The sequence below is a fragment of the Schistocerca piceifrons genome, chromosome X (genome assembly GCF_021461385.2).
Source record: "Schistocerca piceifrons isolate TAMUIC-IGC-003096 chromosome X, iqSchPice1.1, whole genome shotgun sequence".
NCBI classification, from domain to species: Eukaryota; Metazoa; Arthropoda; class Insecta; order Orthoptera; family Acrididae; genus Schistocerca; species Schistocerca piceifrons.
In genome coordinates, this window is record NC_060149.1 from 381,408,867 (window position 1) to 381,424,238 (window position 15,372).

The 15,372-nt window shown below is 38.6% G+C and overlaps 1 protein-coding gene across 1 annotated transcript in view; it reads right to left on the reverse strand.

Moving 5' to 3' along the window:
• The window catches only part of LOC124721960, a 164,403-nt gene extending 153,403 nt beyond the window's left edge, over window positions 1-11,000 (reverse strand). The window contains exon 1 of the mRNA XM_047247124.1: window positions 8,417-11,000. Within this exon, the coding sequence (XP_047103080.1) occupies window positions 8,417-10,645 (2,229 nt within the window). The 5' untranslated portion in view covers window positions 10,646-11,000. The remainder of the gene's footprint in view (window positions 1-8,416) is intronic.
• Between the last annotated feature and the right edge of the window lie 4,372 nt (window positions 11,001-15,372).

The window sequence follows — 15,372 nt, forward strand, 5'->3', positions numbered from 1 at the left end:
ATTTGCTGTGTGGGTACTACGAACAGTTTAATGCCAGGGGAAACCACAGCCCCTATTTTCCCCCGTCAACACGCCAGCTCTACTGTATGTCTGGATAATGATGGCATCCTCTTGGCTAAGATATTCTGAAGGTAAAATAGTCCCCCAATTCGTATCTCTGTGTTGGGACTACTCAGAAGGTCCTCAGGAAAAAACGAAACAGGCATTCTACAGTTAAGAGCATTGAATGTTAGATCCTCAACTGTGGAGATAGGTTAGAGAATCTGAAACAGGAAATGACCAAGCTGAAGTCTGATATTGTCAGAATTAGTGCAGTGCGGCAGCAGGACAAACAGAACTTTTTGTCAGAGCAGTACGGGGTAATCTACACAAAATCTAATAGGAATAACATGGGAATAAGTCTAATGATAAGAAAGTAGGAATATAAGCAAGAAGCTACTATGAAAAATGCACAGAATCCACTAGACAAGGTAGCTAAGGGAAAGGAAAATTTGTGATCGGCAACAAATTCAGTAGTAGGTTAAGGAACAGAATGTAAAATGTAGGAGAACATGTTCCGAGTGAAAGGAATGAAAGAGAAAACCTCCTGGTAGAATTTAGCATAAAGCATAATTTAATCATAAGTAACATTCGGTTTAAGAATCTTATAAGAAAGTTTTTTTTTTTTCATGGAAAAGACCTGGCGACACTGATGCACAATGTTTATGTCATGGTGTGTGTGAGATTTCAAAATCACAATTTGAACTGTAAGCAATTTCCACGGGCAGATGGGAACTTTGACCATAATTTATAGGTTGTCAACTGTAGATTAAAACTGAAGAAAATTTTACAAAATAATAAGAAATTAAAAAGATGGGACCTGAATGAACTGAATCAGAAGTTGTTGAAAGTTTCAAAGGTGGCATTAGCAATGATTGAGTGAAACAGGGGAAAAGAATACAGCAAAAGATGAATGAATACCTTTGAGAGATGAATAGTAAAGACAGGGTCAAATAGGTAAAGAGACAACGCTTCATATAAATCCCTGAATACCGCAGGAGATAAACAATTTAACTGACAATAAGAGAAAATATAAAAATGTAGTAAATGAAGTAGGTGAAAGGGAATACAAGCATCTAAAAAATTTGAGTGCCAGAAAATACAGAACGGCTCAGCAGGAATGGCTAGAGAACAAATGCAAGGCTGTAGAAGCATGTTAACTAGGGGAAAGATGGATACTGCCCTTAGCAAAATTTAAGAAAGCTTTCAGGAGAAGAGACGCAGCTGTTTGAATACCTGAGCTCCAATGAAAATCCAGTACTAAGCAAAGCATGGAAAGCTGAAAAGGTGGGAGGAACATATAGAGAGACTATGCAAGGAAATGAACCAAAGGTAATATTACACAAAGGAAAGACAAAGTAGACAAAGATGAGAGAGACTGCAAGAAGTGCTTTAAAGAGCACTGAAAGATTTAAGTCTACACAATGTCCCTGTATTAGACAAACATTCCTCAGCATTTTTTATATTTTCAGGAGAACAAAACTATTCTACCTCACGTGTACGAGATAGGCTAAATACCCTCACACTTCAAGAAATATGTAATAATTCCAATTCCAAAGAAAGAAGGTGCAGACAGGTGGCAATGTTACAAAATCATCGACTTAATAAGTACTGGCATGAACTAGCAGTAAAGGAAGCAAAAGAAAAATTCAGAAAGGGGACAAGAAGTTCAGGGAGAAATAAAACTGAGGTTCGCCGATGACACTGTAATTCTGTCAGACAGAAAAGTACTCTGAGGAGCAGCTGAACGGAATGGATAGTCTTGAAAGGAGTGCATAAGACGAATATCAACTAAAACAAACAAGGAGAATGGAATGTATTTGAATTAAGTCAGACAATGCTGAGGCAAGTAGAGGAGTTTTGTCATTTGGGCAGGAAAATAACTGATGGTCAAATTAGAAAGGATTTTTGCAGACTAGCAACGGCAAAGAAAGCACCTCTGAGAAGAAGAATTTGTTAATACCTAGCATTAATTTAGAAGTGTTTTCCGAAGGTATTTGTCTCGTATGCAACCAAGTAGGGAAGTAAAAGGTGGACTATAAGCAGTTTAGACAAGAAGAGAAAAACTTTTCAGATATAGTGCTAAAGAAGAATGCAGAATTAATTGAGTAAATTGTAGCATCCAAACCTGATCACTCAAACAAGCATCTGAATCCACCTCCTTCCACATACAAATCCGGTGTCTTAACCAGAGTGCCATGTTATTACTCATATACAGGGTGTCCCATTTATCCTGACCACCCTACATAACGGTTTGTCCAAATGCACATTACAAAATGTTTCCAGCAAATGTTCTTTAGCTGTCACGGGGACATCAATCATCATGATTGCCTTCATTGAAGCTTTGTTTTTTACAATATATTAACAGCAGTATGACTGTTTTAAATGGCACCTTGTATTTTTTTATTGGTTAATTAATTTCCTCTCCTAAGGACCTATTCAAAAATGTATCACAGTGCACCATTCAGTGAAAAACAACATTATTAATTACATAACACAACAATGACATTGCCACTCCCAGCGATTAGTGCAGGTACTCAGGGTAATGGAATACCTCCATGTGCTGATGTTGACAGACGGCAAATGTAAACATAAGTAGAACGCATACCCATTATTCCATCTACCACAATCAGTTGAGTTGTACGAGTAGAATGTACACCAACGAAGAGAAGGTAGAAATGCTACTCATCTAGGTAGAATGTAAGTTAGCAGAAAACTAATTCTGTTTTCTTATGTATGGGTACATTTAGTACAGTAGTTTAGCCCTTTTAAATACTGTTGTGTAGAGTAGGCATACAGTAAAGGCTGTCCTTCCTAGAAACTGTACCAACATAACATTTCTTTTATTGCTGCTGTTGTTGAAGATAGGTGAAATGCTACACAGGCATCGAAACTGTACAGAGTGTGACATCCTGACAAGCGCCCACCTTCCCGAAGGATGTTTTCTCGTCTTGTTGCGATGCTTCAGGAAATGGGAAGTTTCAACCCACGACAATGCAATCGTCTTAGCACTCGCACAGACGAAGCTGCTGAAGTTACTGTTCTCGCTTCCATTGCTATGAATCCCCATGTGAGCACACAACAGCTTGAACACAAGACTGGCATTCCTAAGACCAGTGTACACTGTACTTTTACAAGTCACTGGTTCCATCCTTACCATGTACACCTACATAAATAATTGCATGGGAATGAATTCCAGAATCGTGTACAGTTCTGTCAGTGGGCACAGCAGCAAATCCTCGCCAACCTGAAGTTCTCCTCCAATGTTCTATTTACCGATGAATGATCCTTCTAAAAAAAAGAACAGGTAAATACAAGGAACATGCATTATTGGTCCAGCGACAACCTACGATGGCTTAGACAGGTGGAACATCAGTGTCAATCGAGAGTTAACATCTGGTGTGGGATGCTTGGTACTACAATTACTGGCCCTTATTTCATCAATGGTAGTCTAAACGGCACAGTGTACACAAACTTCCTCAGACAAATTCTTCCTCCTCTTGTGGATGAAGTGCCACTTAGAACCAGAATGCTTATGTGGTATCAACACCATGGATGTCCAGCAGATAATGCCTTGCATGCACGTAGTGTTCTGAATTGAAGGTATCCTGCCAGATGGATTGGTCGAGGAGGAAAAGTTACTTGGCCTCCTAGGTCTCCTGATTTAAATCCTCTGGACTTTATTCTATGTGGATGCATTAAAGACACTGTCTATTGCAGTATTCGAACAACTCCAGAGGGCATGCAGGAACATGTCGTGCTTTCTTGTAATTCTCTTCAGCACGCAACACTGGAAGCAGTACATAGTTCTTTCATTCAACAGGTGCACCAGTGTATCAGTGTCCAGGGTCACCACTGTGAGCACCTTTGAATGTTCTACTCCTGGGCAATGGTGCAGGAGAGTCAAAGTCAAGTTTGTGTAATGTTTCTACTTTATTTTCATTTGTTTTCTGACAACTTCAGCAAGTGGACAAGTTTCTGATCCCGGGCTCAAAGTCAATGTTGCGTTATGTAATTAATAATCTTTCAGTGATTGGTACACTGTGATACATTTTTGAATGGGGCTTTAGGAGAGGAAATGAATTACCGAGTAAAAAGTAAAGGATGTCATTTAAAAAAAGTCATAACACTGTTCATATCTCTGTAAAAAACAAAGCTACAACGAAGGCAATCATGCTGATTGATGTCCCCCTGACGGCTAAAGAACATTTGCTTGAAACATTTTGTTATTTGTATCTGGACAAACAGTACACCTGATAATGGGTGTCAGTTTACATGATATGCAGTCTCAGACCCTCATCCCTTTGAGGACACAAGCGGAAATGAAAACTTAATACAATGAACCATCTGCTCAAAATGATATATATAAACCTAACAAAATTTGTCCAATTTGCTGTTTGCAGGCTAACAGGGGAAACTCTGGATCGGGCCCATCCATGTCTGCCATAGTCTGGTGGAATGGGCTGCTCTATTGTGTCTTCAGCCAGCTGAATTCTGAAGTCATCGAAACCAGATTTTTCCCCTGCCACTTTGTTTAATAGGATGTATGAATCAAAAATCCCAATATCCACGATGTAAAGGAAAATTTTCTTATATACTTTGGCACGTTTTCATGAGAAGGAGAGAAGACAACTGCTGATCCTTTCTGTCAACTGTGTTCACTGAATTGTTATGTTGTACAATTGCTTGGGGCTTCTGGACTGGGGTTCTGGTTTTCCAGTCAGTTTCCCCTGTTGTCATACTGACATCTGTGTTTATAGTGGATATAATGTTTACTTGTATTTTATCCATCCATGTCAGAGCCATGTCTGAAAATAACAAGAGTTTTGGATCTAACAGTCCCTAACAGCAATTGTGCCCCCTTCCAGTGAGCCTTACACACAATGACTGTGTACCAGCTGTCAACATATATTGCATAACCACTGTCCAAATACAATTGCACGAGATACATAACTTCACTAATCCGGATTTCCTTATTGCTTGTCTCAGGGATTTTTTCCCTGTATAAATACCAAATTCTGAACAATAGCCACCACCTGACTCAAATTTTGAAGAACTTTATTCTGGAACATGTCATTTTTGGATGATTGAATTGGATGTACTAGAATCCACCTCTGAACATTATGGGGCTTTCATCAATGGTAATATCTTCTTCATGACAATAAACACTTCGAAAATTGTGTTTGCGACGGTAAATAACAGGTAACATTTTCGTTATTTACAAAATGTGCTATGAGAATACTTTACACTTTGATTTCATCAGATTTAGTATGAAACCAAGCACTGTTCGATTTCAAAGTAAGACATTTTTTATCACCATGTGTTACATATCTATTTGTTTATGCTACTACATCCTTCCAGAAAGACACACGAACCATTTTTCTGTGAAGTTACTGTTCTCAGCTAGTTGCTTTGGGAGCTGTCTTTGAATCCTAGGACTAATGCCACTAGAACCAGAAAATTATATTTTGGAATGTTTGTCCTGATTTATTTGCAGTTTCCATTTTTCTACCTTCTGTTTTTTAACAACACTTGCACCTGTTGCTGCAACATCACTGTCACTGTCTGTTTCATTTGCTTCCCTGTCTTCTTCATCAAAACTATTGAAATATCACTTTCAGAACCAGTACAGTCACTTTCATTCAAAAGATTTGATTTCCTCAAATGACAAACTTCTTACAGTACGGCATTATTTGCTACTATGCGGTTGGTGAGAAACACTGAAAATGACTGCTTATAACTGACAAAACATTGGAAGAAATTTAATGTGTTATACACCACTGAACAGATCGATTTCTCAGCTTCCCGTCTTCCTGATTTAGGTTTTCCATGGTTTCCCTAAATCGCTTCAGGCCACTGCTGGGATGATTCCTTCCCCATCCTTCCCTAACCCAATGGGACCGATGACCTCACTGTTTGGTCATCTCCCCCAAATCAGCCAACCAACCAATACTAAGAAGCAGCTATAGCTGCTCAGCCTGTCTCACAGCTGGCAGTCTAATAATGTATCCAATAATCTGTTGCCTGCTGTATATGCCAATGGGTTAAGATCAAACTGCAGTGGGAGACATAAGAAGGCATCATGCACTACAGGGACAGGAAGCTTTAAACTCAAAATTATGAGAGCTGGCTAATAAGCATCTACAAATGTTCTACATTCCCAAATAGAAAATCTCACATAATGACCACAATTGAACAACTGAATGAATTCCAGCAGATACAAATGTTTCCTTTCTGGTTACTGCTTAGGTATGGAACAGGAAAATGGGGGAGGGTGAGAAGTTAAGTATGAGGATAGTAGATTCATACCTTCCATCATACACCTTATGACAATACTTGGAGTTCAAACACAGATGTTAAAATAATTCATTTGCCAACTGAATATTAATTTCTACATTACGTTAACTGAAGTAATTGAAGTCATGTTACCAACACACAACCACACTGACACCTGTCAACATAACCTAGACTATATATGCAAAAGAAATATTGTTTATGTTGTGTTCTTTTTCTCTTTGCACACACACAGGGAATCACATGCTACACCCTTATGTTATGGGACAAAGCCAACAGCCTGTCTCTATAAGTTCATTTGATCCCATTCATTAACTACAATTACAGTGTTATTTATAGCCTATCACAAATACTTTTCATACATCAAGATATATGCAAGCACTTACACACTGTCAGCCCCCAGTAAGATTCATTACCACTAGAAAGTGAAAACCCTGTCAGGCAACACAGTCCTACTTAGAGAAAATTAACTCCAACCATCAAAAATCTCAACAAAGCCTGAGAAACAGCAAGAAACACGTGTAGCAGATTTTTTAAAAACACACACACACACACACACACACACACACACACACACACACACACACACACTTTTTTTTCCCCCAAGTAAACTTCCTACTGACAGACCAAAAGTCAATGGAAAAAGTGATACATGGTATTACTATAGATGCAGCATTTACCCTTGGGCATTCTTTCTACATTCTGGTGCTTGAAGTATTATTTACCAAGTTCCAACATCATTACTTAAAAACTTTCGTTTTCCTGCACACCTATGCACAAAGTGCAGTCGGCACACTTCAGCTAAGTATGATAGTTGAATATTTGAACAGTTGGACTCAGAGCATATGTTTTTGTAACTGTCAAAGAAATTCTCTCTATAGCTTGTTCTGTTTTTCAGTAGATACTCTTATCCTATAGGCTCTACCATTAATTTTTACACATGGGGTTGGATACTCTCCGTTCACAATTCAACATCACGCGCTAAGACACAGAACCTGCACAGACCACCACCAACAGTCTCAAGTGATATAGTGCCATGTGTAGTCATCTGAAAACAATTGGAAGCAGCACAAGGTCAAGTGGCAACAAAGATCTTAAGCTTGAGACACCACATCTTACAGTCTGTCCAATAAACTGTAGTAGATCAACCAGAAGTATTTACTGCTAGTAATTCAAATGATTGCTACATAATCATATTGATCAGTCAAACACAGATAGATGCTAAAAGGTGCCTCTACCTTGTATTTACTCTGAAAATTGCTTTACAGTTGTGAAACTGTGCACACAAACTTGCAAGAGTTGGCCATGATAAATGAGTATTCTATTGCACCTACCCAAATACCACTAATTGGCCTACTCTCTATTACTATTAATTGCTACCATGACAACCTGAAGGGCTGCTATAGCCTATGTTCATATTTTCACTGCACTAAAGAAAGGGGGAGAGGCAGCAATAATAATAATAATAATAATATATGTAAAGACATAACGAACTGGGCTTAAACCAAAATGTGTCAACATATTCCATCTCAACTGATAGAGATGGAATTTACATGAGGAGTAATTATTACTAATCTATCCCACATGAAAAACACTTCATCTCATTATCTTCAGAAGCACTCTTAACTCGCATATGAGTAACACTAACAAGAGGACACAAAATTTGGACCAAAATGATGACATGCGGAACTACTAAAGACAAACTGATGTTATGATGGTTACTTGTAGTAATTTCTCCATTTGAGCAAAATCACAAATCCACACGAACTTCAAAACGCACAGTATGCCAACATATAAAACTTGATATGCATGTTCAAGTCTCTTGCTAACATTAACTGCCAAGGATATATTCCTAATAAATTATTATCTCTTTGAACACCCCAAAATGTTTGTCAATTTAAAGGCACAATATTCAAATCCAATATTTATAAAAATAATTAATACAATTTCTTGTGCTTGTATACAATGAAACAACCTCAGGTTTCAAGATAATTTAGAATTCAATATAACATAAGCCGTACTAAAATGGATGAGAGCATATTTTTTTCTATAGCTGAAACTGTTAAGAGAATGTCCAACTTACCTTGGGCTTCACAGGTGTCTTCCTTAATATGATACCATCATTTGGAATGTAGTCTGGTATTGAGGTCTTGCTATTCACAAAATTATAAGTGAGTTCATTACTGGCAGGTTTTTTGTCCCACAGCCCTGGTCCTTTAGTCTCTCTAAGAATTCTTGATGGAAAAATATCACTCGCACTGTTTTCAACTTGACTTTTTCCTGTGTCTGAAGAACGAGCAATTGCATCTGAGAGTTTGTTTATTGGAATAACACTTTGATCAGCAGACTTTTCACGATTTTTGAAGTTTTTCTCCTTCTCACGATTATTATGAAAGGCGTTTGATGTGGATTTACTTGTCACCATTGGTTTTATTATGCCAACCTGCTTTACTTGTACCTGCGGAGGATCTGTAGATTTCACACTAGGAGAAAGCTTTTGCATCGAACTAGGTTCTGGTTTTAATGGGACTTGTACTGGAGGTTTTGATTTCGGTATTACAGCCAGCTGAACTCCAGGAAGGTGTGACTTTGGCTTGTCTGCTACACTATTATTAACAAAATGGTACTTCTCTGACATGCCACATTTTCTAATATTTTCTAAAGCTGCAGGAGAAATAACTCTTGAGTGCCCATCTATGGCTTCGACTGCATTTCGACTGTCAGAAGACTTGCCAACTTTGCCATCGCCACTCACCGAGTGAGATATATTTGATGATTCTAAATCAGAATCATTCATTGAAAAAAGTTTATAAATTTCTGTAGTTGGTGATGGAGACTGTAACCTTCCCAGGGGAGCAGTCAAATTATTTGGAGAGCGCGATGGACTAGGTGGTGGTGTACTTCCTCGTTTTTGTGGAAAGGGAGGTAATGCCTGCTCTACATTTCCTGGTGTTTTTCTAGGTGAGCTAGGCCTGGCTGGTGAAACCTGAGAAATTTTGTCAGGACTTGGTTTTGGGGACAGCACTGGCTTACTAACAGCTCCAACAAAACTGCCACTAGTACCCACATTTGCTGAAGTTTTACTAGTGTTACTGGAGAACAATTTAGTGCCGGTAGTTTCTGGTTCTGGCCTTCTCTCAAAAATTTTAAGTGCTTGTTTAACAAGATCAGGAGGAAGACATTCTGTTTCTGAAGCAACACTTGGGCTTCGAACTTTTGGAGAAGTCGAGCCTTTCGACACATGTTGCTTGTCTTCTGAAACACCAGAACTGGCGTCTGCCTTTGACTTATTCTCTACTATGACTATATCTTCTTTACAAAGTGATTTTACAAACTGTGCACTTTTCCTTGAATCAACTGTCGCCTGCTTTTTATTAACACGGTCAAATGAAGGCAAGTCACGGGCACCAGAACGACCTGATATTGTTCTGTTATCGTATCTTAACAAAGTTTCAACTGAACGTGCTCGTTTCATTGAATCATTGCCTCGAGTAATACCCCTGTATCTGTGATGCTGAGGCGCGGAATGTTTATTACTGGAATCGTTAGGAGTATCAGACTTTTTCGTATATCTATGCTGTGTTTTAGTTTGCTGCTTTTCTATGTCTCTGTCCTCATTATCAATCAGATTTTCCAGGCTGGCTGCTCGCCTCATATTGCTAAAAGAGGTCCTGGTGACTCTACTTTGGTTTTCGCGTAAAGTCATACTCATATATTTATCTTTAAGCCTATTGACTATCCCTGGTCCATACTGCAACTCTTCACTTGAGTCAGAGTCACTGTCTTCTACACAATTATTTTCACTTAACACAACACTGTTACTCATTGTTTTGTTCGAAGCACGATGCTTGCTTAACTTTTCTTCGCCCATTCTGTCCCAAAACTTCACCGAGTTAACAGCAACGGTGCTGCTTCCCATGCCAACACCATTCATCAAATCATTGCCCGCGTCCGCATGAGGTTCAACCAACCGCATGTTACTGACAACTACTGGCGATTCCGCAAATGCCAAGGATGAGATACCGCCGCGATCTGTGGGGAGAAAGTCCGCTTTGACTTCCTCCACCGAACCTTTGCTTGCCGCAGGCGGAGTCGGAACACGACGCTGATATTTACCTGGTACGTCTTCGACAAGCGTTGCTTGGTCTGCTTGTTTCACAGCGGTAACAACACTAGGACAAGTCAACTTCACAGACGCATTGCCGGCGGGTAGAGTACGACTAAGCGCCCGCCTCCGTAAGATAAGCTCTCTCTTCCATTTTGGAATGCTTTGATCTAAGGCGCTGTTATCCTGCGGGTTTACAGCTGCCATTCTTAAAAACTTGCAACACGATTCACACTCTTGTGTACAGTTACGCACTCTCCTGCAGCGCCCTTAATGACTAATTTTCGTAGCGAGCAAAGATAGATATTATACAACCAACCCGTGCAATGTTTCGAATGTAAGAGAACGAGACAACAGACGTGTTTACAGAATTTCCTAGCCATAAAAGAAATAAATGCATTTTGTAGGAGCGTTACGGCACAAATTAATATTGTTTAAAATTTCGCTTGCACTAACTAAAAAACATTAATGCTCTGATATGAGTGTCACAACCTAAGTCACAAACAAAATCCAAGGAGAACCACCCACTACATACAGACTACAATACATGCCTGACATCTAGCGGTGCTTCTCAGCACTTTCGTTAAATAACAGTGCCAGAGATGTTGCATACGTCGTATACGTTATCACGATTATTTTCCGCTTGCGAAATAGTAGTTGCACCAAATATGACGTATATATATTTGCAACTGGATTTGTAATACAATTCTTTCCGTTATTATACCGTATTCAATGGCATCTAAATAGTAAACTGGCATATATACATCTAGCACAAAACATATCTTCCGTTTGCGAAATGTAGTTGCACCAAATACATGTATGTTTAAACTTGATCGGTATCATAACGAATATATGCTTCTCATTACTATGATGTTCTTAATGGCAACGAAATAGCAAACGGGCACATATACGACTAGCACAAAACACATATTTCGAAAAAGCCACATACAGAGTTTTATGTAAGAAATGTAATAGATACTTTATTTTCATATAAAATGTCATATACAGTCAAATGATTTGGACATACGTGACTTGTCAATTTAAATCTACTTTTGATTGTATGTATATAGTATAATTGACACCTGTTTTGTAATTTTATGTACCACAAAGTAATTTAACATAATCATGTTTAAAATAAAGTAAAATTAAGACTAAATAAGTTGTGAAGTCAGTTCTCTTACCAGACTCCTTTTTATTTTACACTTCTGGTGCACTTTAGGGCACCGATCATTGAGAAACTGTATTTACCACAGTAGCATCACAAATGCCTTAGAATACGATACTCGGGAAACTTTTATGAAGTCTGAACTTCTACGATGCGTTAAACACGATCATTCGGGTGTGTAGTCTTCAGTTATCAGCTTTACTCTTCAATAATTAAAAAATCGAATCAGACGACATAGAATCGAATAAATGTTGAAGAAATGCAGTCTCCTGCCTGAAACAACAAATGCACCAGACGACATATAATTCTCTGAATGAGTGATTTCTACTTCTGTTATTATTAAGTGGAACTGTAGCAGATCAGTCTGTCACTTGTAATTAGTTTTACTGCACACATTTCTCGGTAGGTTTTTTTACATTGGCATTATTCATTATTATTTTATATTCTCACTTCCAGGGAAAAACGACAAAATGATTCAGCTTCATAACTGCAAATCATGATAATGCAAGAAACGGAACATGTTCCAAATGACAGTCTGGTTTCTTATACTGAAGCCGACTTCTGTTTGTATTCTCCTAATTAATAAACTCAATGTAAACTTCTCTTCTTAAAACACATACTATCAATAATTTCAATGTGTTTAATGGCACCGTCTTGTCTTCACCTCAAAATTTTACATCCGTCACCTGTTTGAAGTTTCCCACCATTGCGTTATAAGGTCTGACGCACCTCTCCTCATTTGTCTCTTCACGAAACGCCTCAGTCTTGAAAACGAAAAAAATCGACGACAGACGAATAACAGGCTTACATAGGTGACACATAAATGAGTGACGCACTTTACTGTGACAGCTAATTTATTTAAGCTAGCTATTATCATTGACACCATGTGTAAGAACTAGATCTAACAAATCACCATAAATGGGAGTGCACAGCAATTTTCTGCAAATAGCCTACCTCCACATTACAAGATGTTTCAGATTTGGGGGCTATACAGGGCGTTAGAAAATTGCCGTTATAAACTTCCAGGACTTGTAGAGCGGAGTGAGGACAAAATATTTTGAATAAAAACCCATATCTGGAAACGTACCCTTCCCGTTCTATGACAGTTCCAATTCAGATGTTTAACTCAGCCACTCCTGCTAGAGGAATTGAATTAGACGTGACACAATACCGTTATTAAATAAGGATGCAAAAGGAAACATAATAGAACACCAATTTATCACTTAAGCACATTTGTTTGTATTAACACTTAAACATTACATGTTTACATTACTCCAAAACAAAAAAGAACCCAGCATGCTGTACACACAGAACAGTACTGATGCGTTATAACAGCTGCCCGATGTGACGACCACCAACGTTGTTACAGACATTGTATCTAAGGAGCATGTTCTTGTATAATGTCTCCATCACACTTGCTGTCTGTTCATTTTTTCTTACAGCGGCCAGAACTCGTCCCAACACATCTTCCTCCGTCTCTACAGAAGTTTTATAAATCAAACTTTGCATAAGATCCCACAAGAAGTAGTCCATAGGAGTTAAATCCGGCAATCGCAGCGGCCACATGGTTGAACCACCTCAGCCTATCCATCTTTCACCATACTGTCTGTTGAGATGCCTCCAAACCACATGTAAGAAGTGGTGCACCAACATACTGAAATCACATTGCCTGATGCACATTCACTGGCACAGCTTCCAAGGACAGGTCCAGTACATTTTGTAGAATGATCAAGTATGCAGGACCACTTAGCTTGAGTGAAAGCAGATGTGGACGTATTACACATTTTAAATGAAAGCGTCTTAGAATGGAAACGGTACGTTCCCAGACATGGGTTTCGATTCAAAATATCATGTCCTCTCTCCCCTCTAATCGTCGTTGAAGTTTACAACTGGAATTTCCGAATATCCTGTACACTGGGCCACAGTGTTGTATGCAGCAGTAGGTTTCGAATTCGTGATAAACATCTAATACATATCTTCAAGAAGTCCAAGGAAATAAACAGAAAATCCAATAGCAAAACACAGTCACAGGAAAACATTACTGTATACTTGACGTTCTCAACTAGTTCATCACTTCACCTGAACCTCTGTAAGTCCAATCTTAAATTAACTCAAAAACGCCACTGAAAACCTAGAAAGCAACGATTATACAGATATGACGTATAAGCACCATATTAGTGTGTAACAATGATAGATTACTTTATGTTCAATCAGCCGTACTGTGAACGCAGAGAGATTCAAATCTGGGCTGCCACAAAACGTCAGTACTGATCGCTTATCAACTCATGTGCAAATTAGGAACTAATATTCCACTCAAATTACCATGTAAGACCGTCAGGAACCGTTTATTGGCAGCTGGGCTATGAGCAAGGTTGCTCTTGCCAGGCTACTATACAAATCTCTTTACCATGCACCGCACCACTGATAGTGTAGCTAAAAAGCCCACTACAGCAGTTAATGATTCAAAGCCACATTCCTTTGGGAGCATGATGAAATCAGATACTGTGTCGTTGTCGCTGATAATCATTTATGAGTTAAGCATCGACCAGTAACCACTGGAGTATATCAAGTAGAAAAATACAGAACCAACTCTGGGCATAATGTTATGTGTAGTTACAGCCTAAAATAACGATGCAGTTTTAGTATAGATGCCTCCAGAACTTAATCTGGATCAATAGACTGTTGTTAGAGAAATAATGTTAGAGAAATATGCTCCTTGAGAATAACCATGTGTGTACACACATTCTCTCCAAGATGCTGGTCAGCATGATAAAGTACCTTGTACCCAATTTATGATGTGGGGCAAAATGTTTGTCGAAAATTTTTTTGAAAAATTTTGATTACAGAAAGAAATAGGGTGTGACACAAACTTCCAAGATAGCCTCTTCACCTCCTTGATAGCATCTATGATAGATTGTAGGAGTGAAGTGTGACAGAGAAGCCTACAAAACAGTCTGAAATTATTTTCTAATTTTGTCTCTCTGTAGGTAAATGGGCCTGTGATTATGATCAGATACAACATGACAATAGTAACAAGAATATCTGTTCATAATGCTCTGTTCTTTAGGGTCCCCATTCTTCATCGTTTTACATTACTGTAGTTGCGGTTCTGACATTACCAATCCACTGTGCAATATATTGAACTTAATGGCACAGACATGCATTTTGCTACAACAGTTAGTTATTTATATGTACCATGAATCATAACTGCGACCTCTCACTATAATGTGGAATGTGCCAATTTTATAATTTATTTTTTTTAAATTTTTAATTTTTTCAATTTATTGTGCCAAACATGCTTCTCAGTTACACACACACATCATATTATTATACACTCAGAAATTTTTCTGTTGTTGTTGTTGTGGTCTTCAGTCCTGAGACTGGTTTGATGCAGCTCTCCATGCTACTCTATCCTGTGCAAGCTTCTTCATCTCCCAGTACCTACTGCAGCCTACATCCTTCTGAATCTGCTTAGTGTACCCAACTCTTGGTTCTCCCTCTACCATTTTTACCCCCCACACTGCCCTCCAGTACTAAATTGGTGATCCCTTGATGCCTCAGAACATGTCCTACCAACGGATCCCTTCTTCTAGTCAAGTTGTGCCACAAACTCCTCTTCTCCCCAATTCTATTCAATACCTCCTCATTAGTTATGTGATCTACCCATCTAATCTTCAGCATTCTTCTGTAGCACCACATTTCGAAAGCTAGTAGAAAGAGTTTTCAAGCAGATACAATATAACTTTGAGGTAGAAGTTAGTTTTATTGT